Source organism: Protopterus annectens, chromosome 13.part0, assembly GCF_019279795.1.
Source record: "Protopterus annectens isolate FY-2018-M chromosome 13.part0, PAN1.0, whole genome shotgun sequence".
Taxonomy (NCBI): Eukaryota; Metazoa; Chordata; order Ceratodontiformes; family Protopteridae; genus Protopterus; species Protopterus annectens.
Genome location: NC_056747.1, coordinates 703257752 through 703277284, shown reverse-complemented (window position 1 = coordinate 703277284; position 19533 = coordinate 703257752). Strand labels below are relative to the sequence as shown.

The 19533-nt window shown below is 42.1% G+C and overlaps 1 protein-coding gene across 1 annotated transcript in view; it reads right to left on the bottom strand.

The window, feature by feature from the left end:
* Positions 1 to 19533, bottom strand: part of SLC13A2 (solute carrier family 13 member 2) — a 688970-nt gene that overhangs the window by 571099 nt on the left and 98338 nt on the right. Inside the window, exon 3 of the mRNA XM_044054394.1 lies at positions 7261 to 7496. Coding sequence (XP_043910329.1) covers positions 7261 to 7496 — 236 coding nt within the window. The remainder of the gene's footprint in view (positions 1 to 7260; positions 7497 to 19533) is intronic.

Here is a 19533-nt window from a genome sequence, read left to right as displayed (position 1 = left end):
AAAAACTTTGTGAAGATGAAATCAGGAGAATTGTTAGTATTCCATATTGTTGCCCTATTAACTTAAGCATGGATGAACATCTTTTATTGCAGCACATTCGTAGTGAGGCATCTGTTCGTATCATGCAGCCAGATAAAGGTGGGGACTGGTGGTCATGAGTACGAATGATTACATTAATAAAATGTTTTCTATTTTATTTTCGGATGTGTATGAAGAAATATCTCTAAATGAGTTAAATGGGGCTCTTCGTAGAATTGATTTGGCCCTTGAGGATCTTTTTTTAAACAATCAAGTCTCACTCAGTGAAATGGACTATTTTACGGTCCAATTTCCTAGAACACCTACCATTTTCGGTCTTCCCAAGATTCACAAATGCCTTGAGGATCCCCCAATGAGGCAAATAGTTGATGCCAAAGGGTCCAAGACATTTTTTATTGCTAAATATGTCGATCAGGAGACCAAGACTGTGTTTAATAATTATCCTGCTTTGTTAAAGGATTCATGGCATTTTTTTATCTAATGTCAATGACAGTTTATATAAAGAAGATATTATTTTTGTATGCATTGATGTCAAAGATTTATACTCCAGCATCCCACATGATACTGGCTTTGACTGTTTTTTTCAATATTTAGTGCCTATTCTTGGACATGATAAAAGTTTGGTTATCAGTAGTCTCATGGAGTTAGTTTTGCAAAATAATTTCATTAGTTTTGATGGCCATTTATTCAAGCAAATCCAGGTTGTTGCCATGAGTGCTGCTTGTGCACCTGTATTTGCCAACATGGTTATGGCCGTTTGGGAAACTAATTTTATTTTTCCTTCTGAGTTCAAAGATAGTTGGTGTTTATATAAACACGTTGTTGATGACATCATTATTTTTTGGGTCGACACTAAGGAAAGACTTGAAGCTTTTTTTGAATTCATCAATTCTTCTACTGATTTTTTAAGGTTTACAATGTCAGTTGATGCCACACAGGTCAATTCTTTGGATGTCACTCTTTCCAGGAACAGGGAATCAGCTAATTTTGATTCCATATTATATAGGAAACCGACTTTTTCAAATTCTTACCTGCATTTCCAGAGTTGGCATCCTAGCCATCAAAAGAAGGCCATAGTTAAAGGCCAATGTGTCAGATTGGCCAGAATGGTTAGTCAAGAAATTTTATTTCTAGAGGAATGCAGTAAGTTATTTGATATGTTTTTGACGAGGAGTTATCTTGAGGATTTTTTAACAGAAATCTTTATTGAAGTCACAGGGAATAGATTATCTGGGTTTTATACCCCCCCTTCTTGGCAAGACTTTAGTTCAAGTTGTTAATCCTGTTGATTCTGGTTTGGTATCAACCAACTTGTCTCATGGTAAGGCCTTGATTTTGCCATTTAATTTACAATACAGGGAAATCAAGTACATCATTAATAAATTTTGGGAGATTTTCAGATGTGATGAGAATATTTTTAACAAACTTGGTGAAAGACTATTGGTGGTTTATCGAAAAGATACCTGTATGATTAAAAGAATCATGTCCAATTCATATACAGGTAGAGTAAATAAATGAGGTCACTGTTCTCAGTGTAAATTTATTCTTGAGGGTACTGAATGCTTTGTACATGGTTATGGTAAAATCAAGCACAAGAAGAGATTCAGTTGTGATAGTAAGGGCATTGTTTATGTTGCTTTGTGCCAACAGTGTACTTGTTTTTACATTGGCAAAACCATCAGACAGTTTAGGTACAGGATTTATCAGCATTATTATGACATTAGTAAAAAAGATGAGTGAAATGCCCTTTATAGACATATAAAGGGTTTTCCTTTGCATTCATTTAAATTTTCTGTTTTAGATAATGTTGATGTTGACCCTAGAGGTGGTCCTCGTGATATTTTTCTTGAATTCCTGGAGCTTAGATGGCAGCTTAGGTGTAATGCTGCACGTTCTCCAGGTCTCAGTGATGTCATTTCAATTGCTAGCCTCCTCAAGCTTAAATCTATGTTTGCTATTTAAAATTTTAAACACAAAAAATTTTAAACACATATTTTTTATATATTTGTATTTTATGTGTACTGCTCATGTATGTTTTTATATGTACTTAGGAGCTTTATATATTTAATTTATATATATATATATATATATATATATATATATATATATATATATATATATACTTTTTTATGGTTTACAAGAAATATTTAACATGCATATGTCATATTTTGTGTATGTTTTCATTTTTGTATGTTTCATAAGCATTAGGCATTTCACTTTAATTTTGTCTTTATGCATTAAGCATCAGTTGTTCGATTAATTAATTACTTGGTGCTATTGACTTTAATTGTGTGGGTATTTATATGCTTGTTCAGTGTCTGGTTTGTATTCTGAAGAAGTCTAGCCATTTGGCAGATGAAAGCGCTAAATAAACTGTTTTTCCTACTGTGTTGGTGTTTTTCACAGTTGCTCTTGATATTTCTATATTAACAGGATCACATCCTCTATCCATACCAAAATGCATTACTATTCATTTTGTGCTAGGTGCTTTTGTGCCATACTCATGAGCTCCCAAAGCTTACCCCTAAAATTCAGTGCATAGTCAACAATAGACTTTTTGTAAGACTCACATTCAACATCCCACTGATCACAAATTAAATCTAGAATCCCCTCACCATGTGAACATAAAGTAGCCCAAATGACAAAAATCTCTATGGATTCTTGGAGCACCTCCATATATGAAAAGAGGAGATTTAGCAGGTACTTGTCACAATCATGCTTAAAATGGTCCATGAATGTTGTTAGGAATGTCTTAAAAGTAGAGTTAAACCTCTCCACCAAACAGTTTGTTTACTTACCTCACAATGTTTTCTCAAACAGTTTAACAGCTTTGGAATAAAGTCAGCCCCCCCATTTGTCAATATCCCTCAGAGAAGCCACCTTTTCTGCCTCAGAGGATAATGTTACTATTTTAGGTTACTTAGTGGCACAGTATACCAAGACCAGCATATACTTCTGACCTGTGGTACTTGCAGTATCAAAAGGAGACCATAATATCCACGTCATCCCTCTGATATGTATCTTCAGTAACAGGGAAGGGTGCCAAAACATAACTTTGTCACCTTCCTTGTCAACCTCTTGGAACTGATTACACATCTCATAATGCCTTCTCACATCTTTTTCAAAGTCATGCCAATAAGAATCTGGCGTACAACCTGTTGTTTAATGCTCTATCCTTAGATGGTCTGTAAAAGGAAAATCATGGGCTATAGCCAGAAGTGCCTAATGGTATTCCCATGTTAATAAAAACTGTTGCATCACTTCTCCCTCTAACTCCCTTCAGGTGTCCATTTTCTATACAACATTCCCTTGTCCATCTATACCGACTTCCTCTATTTTTGAGAATCAGAAGCCTCATTTGATATCTGCTTCAGGTTTTGTAAGTTGGCATCTAAAAGCTGCACCTGTTGCAACTTAATTTTCATGGTCTTCTCCAGTTCTTCTTCCACAGGAAGTGTAGCTTATTTAACAAATGATTTAGGCTTGTTGCTACCAACACTGTCTTTCCCTAAAGTAACACCTTCCAGAAGAAGTCATGATTCTTTTGCAGCTGTGACAATGATTTAGGCTTGCTGTTTCTACTCAGTTCTTTTCCTGAAGTAGCCAAATCACCAGCCTCTATTAAAGGTATGGGAAATGACTGCATCTCTCCTTGCTATTTCTATTTAGCCGGGGTACATACACTCCTGTTCTGACAACCAGGTTGTCATATCCTCAGGTACAGTTACAAATGCTTGTCCCTTTATCATAAGGTCTCTGAGCATTTCATAATAATAATGTGACATCTGCTTACCCTTCTAAGAAAGTAAGTACTTAATTCTGTAGTGAAATCTCTGACACTATTATCTGTTTTTCTTATTTTATCTTAACTTTTTTATGTAAGTTTCAAGTATGAAATGAAAACATTAAAACATTAAAAAGAATAGTTTTTACTTTACAATAACCAAAGCAACCGGTCAGACATTTTTGCCATACCATGCATTATCTTATCTGTGAGCAAAGGAGTTGCAAACCTTACCTATTGTCTTTAATCATGTTGACACTGATTGAACATTCTTTCAGATGCACATATAAAACTATCAAAGTCATCCAGCTGTTTATAATAAGGAAATCAGTACTTGTTGACCTTAACATCTGGACAGAGTATTGGTTCATTCTAGGCAGTTGCTCTTTTTCCATCTCTTGTATTATGGCCAATTTATGCTGACAACTGTTTTCCTCATTTACAGCATAATATTCCCACTTTTGCTGCCATTTTCTTTTCTCTTCTGTGGCTTCATCCTGTCACTTCCTTTCATTCTCTGTAGCTAAAGGCTGTTTCATTATCATGGCTCCTTCAGAGCATCTCACTTGCAACTCCAGCTCTAATCTCTTTAGTTTGAATTCAAACTGCAGTTTGTCACTGGGCATACTGAGTTTCTTTACTATATGCTGTGCATTTACAGCTGCAGCCAGGCTGCAGATACAATGGAGTAACCTTCAATTACAAGATAAGTGGCTATTAATGTAATCTTGTTTAAAGCAGCATGTGGGGGCTCTTTTTAATTTGCACTCTTTAACCAGATGTGCCAGTGCCATTCTGAATATTCATCACAGCTCATCTTGAAATTTCCTAACTACTCTGACCAAATAATAAAATATCTGCTTTCCACTGTAAACTGCTTTATATTAACCCTGTGGCTAAAAAGGTATACACACACGCACATGCACACGTACACACACACACACACACACACACACACACACACACACACACACACACACACACACACACACACACACGCACACACGCACACACGCACACACACACACACACACACACACACACACACACACACACACACGTTTTGTTGACAAAATTGTGTTGCAGGCTATATCAGTCCAGTTTGCAATAGTTTACATTACATCAACACCACTGTCACTGATTATATGTCTAGGGCAGGGTACATGATTTGAATGCCATACTGTTGCCGCCACTGCCTGCAATGTTCCAGGGAAATAGGCCTTAAATCTGCACTGCTGGCATCAATTTACATGAGACATCTAAGGGTTATGGTCACATAGCCTGCAATGCTGACTACCAGATAACTATGCAAGAGTTGATTGGCCTTAAGAGCATACGGCAAATCCAGAGTACTGCCTTGCTTTATAGCCAACACCTGTCACATCCATAATGCCTTGCACTATACAGCTACAGAACAAAGTTTTAATCACTGATTCTTCAGGATTCCGCCCACCTTGTTCAGAGTACAGTGTCTCCATTGTCTTGCTAACAGTACAACAGCTGAGACTCAGACAAAACTATTTTACACAGAAACACGCGCGCGCACACACACACACACACACACACACACACACACACACACACACACACACACACACACACACACACACACACACACACACACACACACACACACACACACACACACACACACACGCACACACGCACACACACACACACACACACAGTTTCCAGGAAAGATCTGCTGATATTTTTTTAATGCTGTCATCCTTTTCCTGTTTTCTTAGTACATGCTCCCACCAGATAAAGCAGAATTAAATGAAAACCAATCAAATATACAAGCATGTATATGACTGCAATGTAAAAAAGAAAGGAAAAGATTTTAATCAGATACTTGGCAATCAGATAACTCTTAACTGCATCTAAGTAATCATATTCCTGCAGTGAGAATAGTGTAGCCTAAGTACAGTTAAGTTTCCATAAATGTTCAGTAACTCCAGAAGACACATAGGTGGTTTATCAAAGTTTGAGCTCACTGAATTTGTCAATGTAGGCTGTAATCTGTTTCCTGTATAGTCCATGTAAAATGCTTCACTGCCTTTAAGTTTGATCAGAGTACATGAAGTCTGATACCCAAAATAAAGAGGAAAGTACAGTAATCCTGATTCAGCGATCTCTGTAAATTAAGGTTTCTGCAATATGAAAAGCAGATCAAACAAAGAGGAAAAGAACAGCAGTCCTGGTTTAGCACTTCCTGCAGGCTAGTACTTAAAATCCAAACAGAATTTTTACTTCTTTTAAAACAAACCATTTAAATGACATAGGGAGTTCCATTTGAAAAATTAGATAATACAGCATTTGACAGAAAGCAATGTTTGCATGTAAAAGCAGGACCACCTACTATTCACAGCTGCACTATTACTTAAAAGAACAGCTAAAAATCTCAAACATCTAATAAAAATATATATTTCTTTGCAGAGAGATTTTATACTTCTAGTAAAATGTACAACTTTTAACACATAACAAATTTTAACTCAAAATAGCGTCAATAGAGAGCATATGTAATTATAGATATTTTGGGTTACTCCCAGCTGTGGTGAAAATGTTACATCTAAACTGTTTAAACATGTTTCAAGTTATTTAAGGAAAGCACTTTGTACTTAGTATAACTGCGGTGGTGGTGCTGTGGTAGCGTTGTCGCTTCACAGTTAGACGTTGCCCGTTCGATCCTCAGTTAGAGCATCTTCTGTGTGGCGACATGCATGAATGGGCGTTCCTTCATTGAAGGTTCTGCGTTAGGCCCGGCAAGCCAGCACGTAAAACTCTACTGCCAATCATTAGCGGACCGGAGTTCCGCTGTGGTGACCCCTAACCGGGAAAAAGCCGAAAGACACACACACACACACACTTTGTACTTAGTATCTCCCGACTAAGAAAGGGTGATTGCAGCATTGTGAGGGATATTATCTGTAAAATCTTTGCCATCATATTGGAATGCAGTAATAAACTGTTGTGCTATTCCCATGTGTAGCTGCATTTTTTTCAACAAACTAAGAGTATGCTTATAACACTTGTATTCAGAAGGTAGTCCTGTGGAATGGATATTTAGTATACTACTATTGTCATTACAAACAATGAAACGCAGTAAACTAAAGAAACAGTGAGTGTTCTTTTTATGCTAGAAATGCAGTATTGTAAAGAAAAAAGTTTCTAAACCAATATATTATTTTGTATGCTGTGTTTACTCCTTCCCCATCATGATGAAGGTTACAGTGCAAATTATTTCACTGGCTAACAAATCTAGCTATCTTCAAATCTATGAGGGCATCTCATCTGTTTATCATGTGTTTTCAGGTGCTAGAGCTTGAAATTTAGTATTAGTTATGATAGAAAGCTGATCTGAATCTACTACTTAGGAACTTGCTGAACTTAGAATGAGTCTAATGTGCCAGAACTCTTCAATCAATTATACTTACTTTGTTTATCACTGTTCATGTTTTGATAGATGTCCACCTTGGATTCCTCATTTTCTTCTAGTTCTAGTCCTTGATTATCACATCCAGTTTCGCTTTCTGTGTCCTCAGGTAGCTGATTAGTTGTTTTAAGCTGTTGCAAGACAGCCTCAGCAATGGGAATCATCATAGCAGTTGCAGCTGTGTTACTGATCCACATAGAGAGGAAGGCAGTTACTACCATGAAGCCAAACATCAGTCTGTAACACAGAGGGATAAGGGACAGAGATACATATCAATGATGTATGTTTTTCATTGACCTCAATCACAATACTTTTTTCTCTATTTTTTTAGTTCATACTCCAGCTGTCACCTGGTTATTCATGGAGTATACTGCTTAAATTCATCAGCAAGAGCACCTCAAAGAATCTGATGATTCCACTTCTACCTACCTTTTGACTCTGAAAATCTTAACATAGCAACCTTGTATCATCTTTCCTTGTTAATCAAGAAATTGTCTTTCTTGTTTTTGAATATGTAATGCATATCAATGTATGAGTATATGTACATTATACCTATTATTTAATCTGATGTTGTCAATTTTCATTCATGCCTCAACATGTGGGTTCCAATGTGATCCTCGGGTCTGACTCAGATGCTTTTTACAGCTCATGGATACTGCAAACTCTCGAGCTCCTCTCTTACCCATAATGCTCTAGTCCCCCTCCATACCTCAGATCTCATTTGCTGCCTTCGCATACGGATGTGGTCGCTGTCAGCTCTAAAGTGTTAGTGTTGCAATAAGAGATAAGTGAAATAATTTATGTGAAGTTGCTCTATCTCGCCGTTCATTCTTACAGATGGGTTCGCAGCTGATCCTCGGCTCTGAGTAGGCCTACTACAAAGCTCGAGGTCTTCAGACAGCTCGAGTCTAGGTCCCTATCCCATGATGCACCTAGAATTACCTCAGATCTAGTTTGCTGCTGCAATAGATCGGAGGTTCCTCGCATAGCTAGGGCCAGTACAATTTTCTTTTCTAAAAATTATCTAGCTAATATTGTTACTTCTCTACTTTTACAGTTTGTCTTTAATACCTTTAGCTTTTATAGCTGTATAGTGATATTCCCTTTCACTCTGGTGTGCTTTTTCATCATTATATAGCTCTCTTTTGGCCTTTGTTTTTCTATAGACCTGTTATATTTAGAGTAGTTTAAATAAGTAGTTTGTGTGCTTTTGAAGAGTGACAGTTTAGTCACAGTATTTTGTTTTATATATACATATATATATATATATATATATATATATATATATATATATATATATATACATATAGGTTATTTAGAGTGGTTTAAATAAATAGTGTGTGTGTGTGTGTGTGTGTGTGTGTGTGTGTGTGTGTGTTTTAATAGTGACAGTTTAGTCACATCATATTTAGCCCATAGTTGTTTAGGGCTTATTTAACTAGTTTTAGGTATGTCCAGTCTTTGTTATACTACAGTAGTTTTTTTTCTAGATACTGTATAGTTCATTATGGCTGACCGGGATAGAGATAAGCATCCAAGTCAGGCTTTAAAAAGTGTCCAAAATGTGGACAGAAAATGTCTGTTACAGATAGCCATGTCAATTGTGTGTATTGTCTGGGAGCCTTGCACCTGCATGAAAGCTGCTCCATTTGTCATTCTTTTTCTTCCAGAGTTCTTCAGGAGAGAAAGAGAAAGCTCATAGATAGAGGACTTCTTAAACCATCCTTTCAGGAAGCTTTGAGTGACCAGGACAGGTCTAGTAAATCTTCAAAGTCTTCTAAGGCTTCTTCTTTGGAAGTAAAAAAATCCAAGAAGCCATCGACGTCGGCTCCACAGCCCTCGGAGACGAGTGTCTTGTCTTTTCGGAGCCGGTCCCCCAGTCTTGGAACCGGTATCCGAGGTTCTAAAGTCTCCAGTTCTTCAATCAGTGCCTCCATCCATCCATTCTTCTCGGTCCTCGATCAGCCTATCTGATTTGGATATGGATCGTGTGGTGCAGAAGTTGCTACAGGCACCGGCATTTGCGAATTATTTATTGGCTCCGACCCAAGTGGTTTCGGAACAGAAGACTGTACTGCCATCAACTTCATTTCCTCCTCATACCAGTCCTTCAGTGCTGGAGGAGTTGGATCTGATGATTGTTGAGCCTTCAGAGCCAACACCTGTTCCAGTGCCATCGGTTCCATTTACTCAGACTTCCTCAGTGCTGATCAAGGAGTCTAAGAGCCGACACTCTCCAGTCGAGTCCGAGGAGGATAGTCGGACTGACTTGTCGGTTCTGACTTTGCCTCTCGGGCTTTAGCTTGGATGAGCTCGGTTCCTACCTCTGGTTCGGAGCCCACTGTCCTGGTGCCAGGGGGATCGATGGTTTCCTTGGATCCAGTGGTCCCTTCTCATTGGATCACAGATGCCTTTGAAGCCATGAGGAGAGTGATGTCTCCCAAAACATCTACAACCTCAGGTCCAACTGCCTCCTACCTAAAAATGCCTGTGTCCACTTCTGCCTCACAGATCCTATTAAAGTGTAGAGACCTTGAGCCTCAGGAAGCCCCACTGGGTGGCCCCTGCTCTTCCGATACTTCACCAGAAGTTCCCACTGATGAGGTTCCCAGGACGAGAATTTGTAAGAGGAAGCACCTAGACTCCCCACAGGAGTCTCTGACAACCGACACCGACTCAGATGAATCAGAAGGTTCCCCACGGTCCCCCTCTGAAGATATCTCATTTGCTGAGATATTTGAAATCCTTAGGCAGAGAGGTGGCTGGAAGTCCACCAACCCTACTGAAGATGAGTCAGTTCTCCTGAAGGCTTTCTGTTCTCATCTCTCCACCTCTTGGGTGTCTCTGCCCTTCGATGAGCTCATGGACCTGGTCTCACAAAGGGCATGGGAGTCTCCGGACACCATGGAGCCTGTCTCTAGGAGGCCCAATAAATTTATTTCAGACCCCCAGGAAAAGTCTTTCCTTACCAAGGGAGTGCCACTTGATGCCAGGGTGGTGGCAGCAGTCACCAAAAAGGAGATGTCACAAACTTCTTCATCTATCCATCTGCCTAACAGAGACTCTAGGATCATGGAAAGCTATGGGAAGCACACATACACTTCACCGACTTTTGCCATGCATTCACTGAACTATCTCACTCATTTTATGAGACTTCAAAGAGATCTCCTTAAAGAGCTTGGAGATACTCTTCAAGGTACAGTAGCTGCAGGAGCTTCAGACAAAGTTGCCTCCCAGCTTGCTACCCTCAATTCCATAGTGAACTCATCCATGCACCTTATTTTGTATGCAGTTGATGAAGCAGGTAGGGCAGTGGGTACAGGAATTGCTCTCAGGAGGCCCTAAGAGTATGGCAGTGGGCTACATCCACCCAGCGCTTTCTGTTAGCAATGCACATCCTGGGGAAATCCGATGGGATAGCAGACAAATTGAGCAGGGCAATTTTGTTGCCTCACAAGTGGTCCCTCAAGAAAGAGATAGCGGAGAGAATTTTCCACAGGTGGGGCCAGCCTTGCTGTGACCTTTTCGTCAGCCACATGAACACAAAATGCAGAAGTTACTTTGCCCTGATTCCCCTTCAGGGAGAAGTCCCAAGGGACACACTCATACACAATTGGCCTATGGGTTTCCTCTATGCATTCCCATCAATTCCCTTGATACCCAAAGTATTGCAGAAAGCAAAAGCCTTGGGAAGGACCATCATTCGAATAGCCCCTCATTGGCCTTGTCATATTTAGTTCCCCTTCCTTCGACATCATCTGTTGGAAGAGCCTTGGATTCTGGACCCAGTTCCAGATCTTCTGACGCATTTGTCGGGGGCTCTTCATCCCTCTCTTCAGTCCCTGAAATGGACAGCTTGGCTGCTCCAATTCCCAACATAGCCAGGTTCCATAACCTCTCGAATGAAATGCAGCATATATTGCTATCCTCTCATAAGTCCTCTACTAGGAAGCTATACCTTAGAAAATGGAGAAGATTTTCTATATGGGCTTCTCAAAATAACATTTATCCCTACCAAGCCCCTATTTTCTCCATATTAGAGTTTTTGACTATGCTTTTCAATAAAGGAGCTGCAGCAGCAACAGTTTGGGTACAGCTTGCCGCTATCTCTAATTTTCACTTTGGCTTTGAAGGATTATACATAATGTCACATAAGCTATCCAAAACCTTTCTCAAAGGGACCTTTCATCTTAGACCACCTGTGAAACCCCCTTATACTCCATGGAATCTAAATTTTATGCTTTCACTTATTATACTCCCACCTTTTGAATCAGCTTCCTCGTGTGATTTGAAATATTTGATATGGAAGACTATCTTTTTAGTAGCCATCATTTCTGCCCGCAGAGTGTCAGAACTTCAGGCCTTGTCCATACACCCTCCTTACTTGATTTTCCATGCTGACAGTGTCCCTGTGAACAAATCCTTCATTTTTACCTAAAGTCTGTACTGAAACTAACCTTAATCATATCATAGATTTACCAGTGTTCTTTCCCAAACACATCAACAACTTAGAGTATACGCTGCACAAGCTTGATGTTCGCAGACAGCTCAGATTTTATCTGGATAGAACAAAAGAGTTCAGAAAATCAGAACAGCTTTTCGTTTCCTTTTCAGATTCCAGAAAAGGTATGCCAGTGGCAAAAACAACACTGTCTAAATGGTTATCTAATTGTATCATATTTGCTTATTCAGCTGCTAATCTACCTTTACAACACAAAATTAAGGCTCATTCTACCAGAGCAGTGTCCACATCTTCTGTTTTTTCTGCTAGACTTCCTATAGACAACATTTGTGCAGCAGCCACTTGGTCAAGACCTCATACCTTTATCACTCATTAGAAAGTTGACAAGCCCTCCAAGGACAGGGCCTCCTTTGGGTCTACTGTCCTGAAAAACATACTCCCTTGAGCCACTCGGGAAAGATGGTGCTTGGGATGCTACCCATCTGTAAGAATGAACGGCGAGATAGAACAACTTCACATAGAGAAGTTATATACTCACCATAACATTCCACGTGAGTTGGTCATCTCGCCTTCATTCTTACTTGCCTCGCTCCTTCCCCCACCAGTGTTTTTTCAAGGACCAAGATACTAGATTTTTCCTGGTTGCTCAATCTTTCTATGGGTTTTCTCCTAAAGAGTGATAGAATGGCACACAGTATTATTATACGCAGCAAACAAGATCTGAGGTAACTCTAGGTGCATCATGGGATAGGGACTTGGCCTCAAGCTGACTGAAGACCTTGCGTTTTGTAGTTGGCTGACTCAGAGCAGAGGATCACCTCCGAACCCATCTGTAAGAATGAAGGCGAGATTAATAACTCACATGGAACGTTATGGTGAGTATATAACTTTTTTTTTTCTTCTTTTTTTGGCTATCTTTATATTTCTATCTATATTAACTAATCTCCTTTTACCTCCCTTATCATGTGCCTTTTCAGCATAACTTACTTACCACTGTTGGTATTTTTATATTCTTTCTCCTTTATCTTATGGTAGCTTTTATATTCCATTGTTGGTAACATTTCTTTTCTGACTTCCACAAAAAAAATGTTCTGCCCTTTCTTATTACAGTACTACTCAGAACAGCTGAAAAACCTTTGGGTTTCAAGAAATGCAGAGAGTGTGGGCATAAGATCCCTCTGTCTGATGCCCATGACTCTTGTGTATATTGTATAGGGCCTGAGCACTTAAAGGTATCTTGTGCCATCTGCATAGCTTTTATCCCTGGGGCTTTGATCGATCAGAAGAACAAACTGATTTTGAAAATACTTCTTCCGACTTCTTTTTCTGATTCTTGGACTAGAGCTCAACCCTCCAAGGTAGACAAGAAACCATGGAGCCACCCCAGAAAAATCTCAAAATGGTCAGATCTGAAGACCAAATCTTCAGATCCGACATCTTCAGATACAAGGTCTACCTCATCAGATCTGGTTCTTTCAGAGCCAAAACAGCTCCCTCAGACCCAGTATGTGTCTTCTCTTCAGCCTGTCCCCTGTCGGCTACCATCCCCATTGTTAGAGAGATGCCATCACTCTAGGTCCCCTTCAGTGGCCTCTTCTTCCTGTTCTTCCAGGAATGTGACAGAAGCAGATGTGGACAAAATGATGAGAACATTTTTCTTGGCACAGATTCAGATGGGAGTTTTTTCCAGCTGCAACCCCTTTGGTTCCAGAGACCTTTGCTAGTGTTACTTCACCCATCTTGTCTCCTTCTCTGATCTGTCCTTTGATTTTGGAGCCCTTCCAGAATTTCTGGGAGCATCTGTATCAGATATGAAAATTGAGCCTTTGTCTCCAGTATTTTCTCTGAGTGAACCAGTTCTGAGTGTGTCAGAGCCAGGTGACTCTTGGAGCCAAAGCATCGTTGTTGGATCTGAGATGTTAGAGATGACTCCAAAGCTGTCAGAGCCATCTCTGCCCCTTATAGTCTTAGCATTAGACAGCTTGGCTCCAACCTCTGGCTCAAGGGTACTGCCTTTGGGTAGATGGATTCAGCGGTCTGGAAGCATATCTTCTTGGCTATGTTGGCTATGTTGGGATGCCAACATAGCCAAGAAGATATGCTTCCAGTGGTCTGGAAGCATATCTTCTTGGCTATGTTGGCATCCCTCTCCCTGGGACATTCTGCTTTTGAGGTGGTAGAGAGAGTGTCCTCTTCTAGAGGACAGACAATTTCCCCCTCCCCATGTCCATATGTCTTTTTGTCATGAGCCTCAACACTGTACTCCACAGGAACAGTCAGCCCAAAGTCTCCAGGCTACCCAGCAGGGTATACTTATAGCTTCTAATACTTCTCTAGAGCATCCCACCAAAGAAGTCCCTAGGAAGAGAAAGTGCAAGAGGAGGACTCCCTTCAGAAGTCAATCATGGAAAATACCAATTTCGATGAAGGGGAAGGGTTCCCAAGATTACTAACTGACGATGTCTCCTTTGGAGACATTCTGGAGATCCTTAAGCAAAGGGGTGGATGGTCTACTGATAATCCTGCCCAAGAGGAATCAGTATTCCTGGAAGCATTTGGGTCTGGCCCATATACTTCTTGGGTGACTTTGCTTGCCTATGAGCTCATTGATTTGATCTCTTGGTGGTTGTAGAAGGAACCCAGTTCTGTTGAGCTGATCCCTAAGAGACCAGATAGGATCCTGGCACCACCAAAGGGAAGAGAGTTCTGGAGCAAAGAAGTACCAGTAGATGCCACAGTTGTTGCACAGCCACAAAGGAAGACTTGCAGGGCAGAGTTCATCTGTTCATTCCCCTAACAGGGAGTCTAGGGGATTGGACAGATTTGGGAAGCATGTTTCTGCTTCTGTGAATTTCACACTTAGATTGCTGAATTATTTGGAGCACTTCACCAGACTTCAGAGTGATTTGATTAAAGGACTCTCCAAATCCCTCTCTGGAGCAATAACCACTGAGCCATAGACTTCTGTTGCCTCACAGTTAGCTACCCTATAGTCCACTGCAAAATCATCCATGAGGCTCATTTCACTGTTATAAAAAAAGAGTCATCCAAGAGGACCCCCAGACCAGAAAGAATCTGGAACTTACTCAGAATTCTTTTTAGTGCCAAAGAAAACAGGGGACTGGAGACCAGTTTTGGATCTCAGTAGTCTGAACAAATGAGTTCAGTATCCAGAGTTTTGGATGTTCATGGTTCAATCCATTTTGCCTTTCCTGCACAAGGATGACTGGCTGTTCTCAACAGATCTTCAGGATGCATACTATCACATAAAATGAACAGGCAATTCTAGAGATACCTACACTTCTGGCTGGGAGCCTGTCATTACCAATTTAGAGTATTGCCTTGTGGCCTCACCACAGCCCCAGGGTGTTCACCAAATGCATGGCAGCAGTAGTAGTTCACTTGAAACTGCACAGATTCTGAGTGTTTCCTTACCTGGATGACTGGCTCATAACCTCTATGACCAGGCATCTATTGCGATCAAAGCAAGATATTTTGTACTCCACTTGTGCTCTCACCTAGGCATTACCACCAATCCAAACAAATCTCACCTAGAACCAACTCAAGTGCTAGAATTCACAGGAACCTTCTTCAGTACTGTATCAGTGACAGCCTCCCTTCCCTTCCCAAGGGTACAAACTATTTGATTTTAGGTCAAAAACATAATTCAAAATTCCTTACTGTCAGCCTAACTGATTCTACAGGCTTTAGGGTCAATGTCTGCTACCACAGTTTTGGCTCCATTGGCAACATACCATATGAGAATTCTTCAATGGATGCTGGTGACTCAGTTGTTTATCCTGTACCAGCCTTTGTCCACTCAGATCAAAATATCTCAGGCATGCAAAAGATACCTCAGATAGTGGATTTACTCAGAACAGATTTTACAAGGCTGACCTTTCATACTTTCTTAGCCTATGGCCATAGTGACAATGGATGCATCCCAATTTGGGTGGGGAGGGGCACATCATGGGAAAGATGATGCAAGGCACCTGGTCCATAGAAGAGGCCAACACACATATCAGTGCCTAGAACTGACAACAGTTCTTCTAGCATTGCAAGCCTTCCAAGACTGTCTCCTACAGGGACTAATGCAATTCATATGAACACTATGTGTGTAGTCTGGTACATCAACAAACAAGGAAGGAACCAGATCTTACCCCTTATTTTTGAAAAGCTCTGGGAGTATGGCAATGGGAGATCTCACCCAATCTATTTCTGATAGCAATGAACATTCCTGGGAAATCCAATATGATAGCAGAAAGGTTGAACAGGTCTATCCTATTGCCTCACGAGTGGTCTCTCAACAAGAAAATTGTGGAGAAGGTATTCTGCCACTGGGGCCAGCCATGTTGCGACCTCTTGGCATGTCCCCTCAACAACAAGTACAGCAAGTTCTTTGCCCAGATACCCCCACCAGGGAAGTCACTGAGAGATACTCTCCTCCATGATTGGCTCCCTGGTCTCCTCTATGCTTACCCCCAAATCCTCTAATCCCCAGGCTTCATTCGAAAGCATCTTATTTGAAGAGCAGAATCATTGTCCCTCATTGGCCTCATCATATTTGGTTCCCTTTCCTTTGGCCTCATCTAGTTCATCCTCCTTGGATCCTGGATCCAAGTCCAGACCTTCTATCTCACCTGACAGACATGATTCACCCGGACATTTTGGCTCTAAAGTAGACTGCATGGTTTCTCCATTTCTATTGATAGCTAGACAATCCAGGCTGTCCTCCCCTGTCTGTCACATTCATTTGTCTTCCAACAAAGCTTCCACTAGAAAAATTTACAAAAGCAAATGGAAAATATTTGATGTGAGAGTGTTCAATCTCGCCGTTTGTTCTTACAAATGGGTGTCGGAGCCGATCCTCGGCTCCGAGTCGGCCGCTTAGCAAAGCTCTGCATCTAGGAGAAGCTCGAGACCAACCTACCTCCCACAATTCCCTCTGCCTCTACCTCAGATCTAGTTTGCCGCTGCAACCGATCGCATCGAATTTGAGAGCTCTGACCAACTTTTGGCAAGATAAGCTAATTTCTTAATCTTTTTTTCTCGTGAAATCTTTTCATCTTTTGGGATCTTTATTTAGTGTATGTGTGGGCTGGGTCATCCTTTTGGCTACTCTAATATATATAATATATCTATATATATAGTTTAGTTTCCTTAGGGCCTACCCCACCTAGTTACTAAATTTAGAATTGATACTATTGCTGTGTTTGTGGACTTGCATATTGACAAGTGTTATTTGGTATTTGTACACTTTTTTTCTCCACAGGATATGTCTGAAAAAGCCAAGTCTGGATTCAAGAGGTGTCAGTGTGGGCAAAAGATGTCTATCACTGACAACCATAGCTCCTGTGTCTACTGTCTTGGCCCTCTCCATCTACAAGAAGACTGTTCTATCTGTCATTCTTTTAGTGGAAGGGTCATGACAGATAAACGCAGGAAGCTGATTGATAGAGGTCTTTTGAAGCCTGCCTTCCAAGAGGCGCTTGACAAGTCGGACCAGGCTTCTAAGTCCTTGAAGGGATTGAAGACATCGGAGCCCACGTCATTGGCTCTGAGTTCTTCGTTTAAAGTTCGTTCACCGGTTCCACAGGCTTCGGGGCCGAGTGTCGAGCTTCTTACTGTGACCGAGCCTCGAGTCTTGGAACCGGTATCGGAGCTTCCACCTCCTGCGATATTGAGGTCGGCACCATCCTCGTTTCCTTCGACCCGTTCTTCCAGGCCCCTCTCCGACAACGACGTAGATTGTGTGGTGCAGAAGTTAATGGAGAACATGGCCCTGTCCAAGCTCATTTCAGTCTCCTCCCAATTGGTGTCGAGACTCGAAGGCCTTCCCTTATCTCCATCTGGTCCTCCTCCGAGGCCTTCTCAGCCTTCGGAGCCAGGAGATGTTGATCTGATGATAGTGGAGCCCTTGGTGCTGGAACTGTCCCTTCCTCGGTTGGCACCGTTGACCTTGACTCTGTCGGAACTGTTAGCGGACTCGTGGGGCCGACGATCTATCCTTGGCTCCGGGACCGAGAGTCGAACCGATCTTTCGGTTCCGACTCTCCCCCTCGGTGCCTTGGCACGGATCACTTCGGCTCCGTCCTCGGGGTCGATGCCCTTGGCCTCCACGTCGGAGATACTTCCGCGTTCTTCGGAACCGTGGGATTCCTCGACTCGGGGTCCGGGGGCCTTTGACCTCATGAGGAAGGTATTGTCTTCTCAGACAACCACGTCAACAGAAGCAACTTCTTCCTCCCGTAAAGGTCCGTTGTCTACTTCTGCACCCACGACTACACATAAGGGTAGAGCACCAGTGTCTCAGCCACTCCCAGAGGGAGCCCCTTCTTCCTTGGAGGCCTCATCGGATGCCCCTCCCGATGACGTTCCGAGGAAAAAGTTGTGCAAGAGGAGGCACTTAGATTCTCCACAAGAATCTTTAACATCGGATACTGACTTAGATGAGTCAGAAGGGTCCCCAAAATCACCCTCAGCGGATGTCTCCTTTGCTGACATCCTGGAGATCCTTAAGCAGAGAGGTGATTGGCAGGCCCTACCCCCTTCTGAGGATGAGTCGGTTCTGCTGAAGGCATTTGGTGCTTGCCCTTCCTCCTCCTGGGTCACTCCGCCCTTCGACGAGTTAATGGAGTTAATTGCTCGAAGGGCGTGGGAGGCACCTGACACAGTGGAGCCAGTTCCCAGGAAACCTAACAAATACATAACTGCCCCTCAGGACAAGTCATACCTTACTAAGGGAGTTCCAGTGGACGCTATGGTGGTGGCCGCAGCCACTAAAAAGGAGATGTCCGAATCTTCCTCGTCTGTCCATCCCCCTAACAGAGACTCTAGGACCATGGACAGATATGGGAAGCGCATTTTCAGTTCAGCGACTTTTTCCATGCGATCGCTGAACTACGTGACACACTTCACACGATTACAGAGGGATCTAGTCAAGGAGTTGGGAGATACCCTCCAGGGTAGTACAGATGCTGCTGTCTCGGACAAGGTTACAGCACAGCTCAATACCCTTATGTCTATTGTGAACTCGTCCATGAGGCTCATCTCGTATGCGGCCGAAGGGTCGAGTAGAGCTGCAGCTTCAGCGATTGCTCTTTGTAGACAATCCTGGATGCGGCTGTGCTCCTTTGCGGAAGCCTTCAAGTTTTCCTTTACTAACGCCCCCTTTGATGGTGCCACTCTTTTTGGCCCCAAAGTAAAGGAGACCCTAACCCGGTGTGAGCAGGAGGGAAAGACTCTGTCTGCTGTCGGAGTCCGTTTTTCCACCCCATCCAGACCGTACCCCAAAGGGCAACGAGGTGGAAAGATGTGGTTTCGTAAACCCCAGGGTTCTTTCCCAGGCACACAGGGTGATGCCCCCCCCAGAGGCAGAGGAGGGGGCAGAAATGGAAGACGCCACCCTGGCGGCAGAGGGGGTCTGCAGAACCAAGTTGACAGGGATACCATCCCTGGGAAGCCTTTCCAGCACTCCTGAGAGGAGGCTCGACTGTCCTGCTCTGGAGGCAGTCGGGGGTCGCTTAGCTTTATACCCTCAGGCCTGGCAAAGCCTTACTTCAGACAATTGGGTAAAAAGCATTATTACCAGAGGTTACAAAATTCCCTTTGTATTTCCCCCATTACCACAAAAAAGATACCCAGATGTACCACCCCATCTGCGAAAACCTGCAGCTATAGAAATCTCAAAACTGCTAGAAAAAAGTAATCCAACCAGTCCCGGCGGACCAAAGAGGATCCGGAACTTACTCAAGGTTCTTTTTAGTTCCAAAAAAGACAGGGGACTGGAGGCCAATTCTGGACCTAAGCACT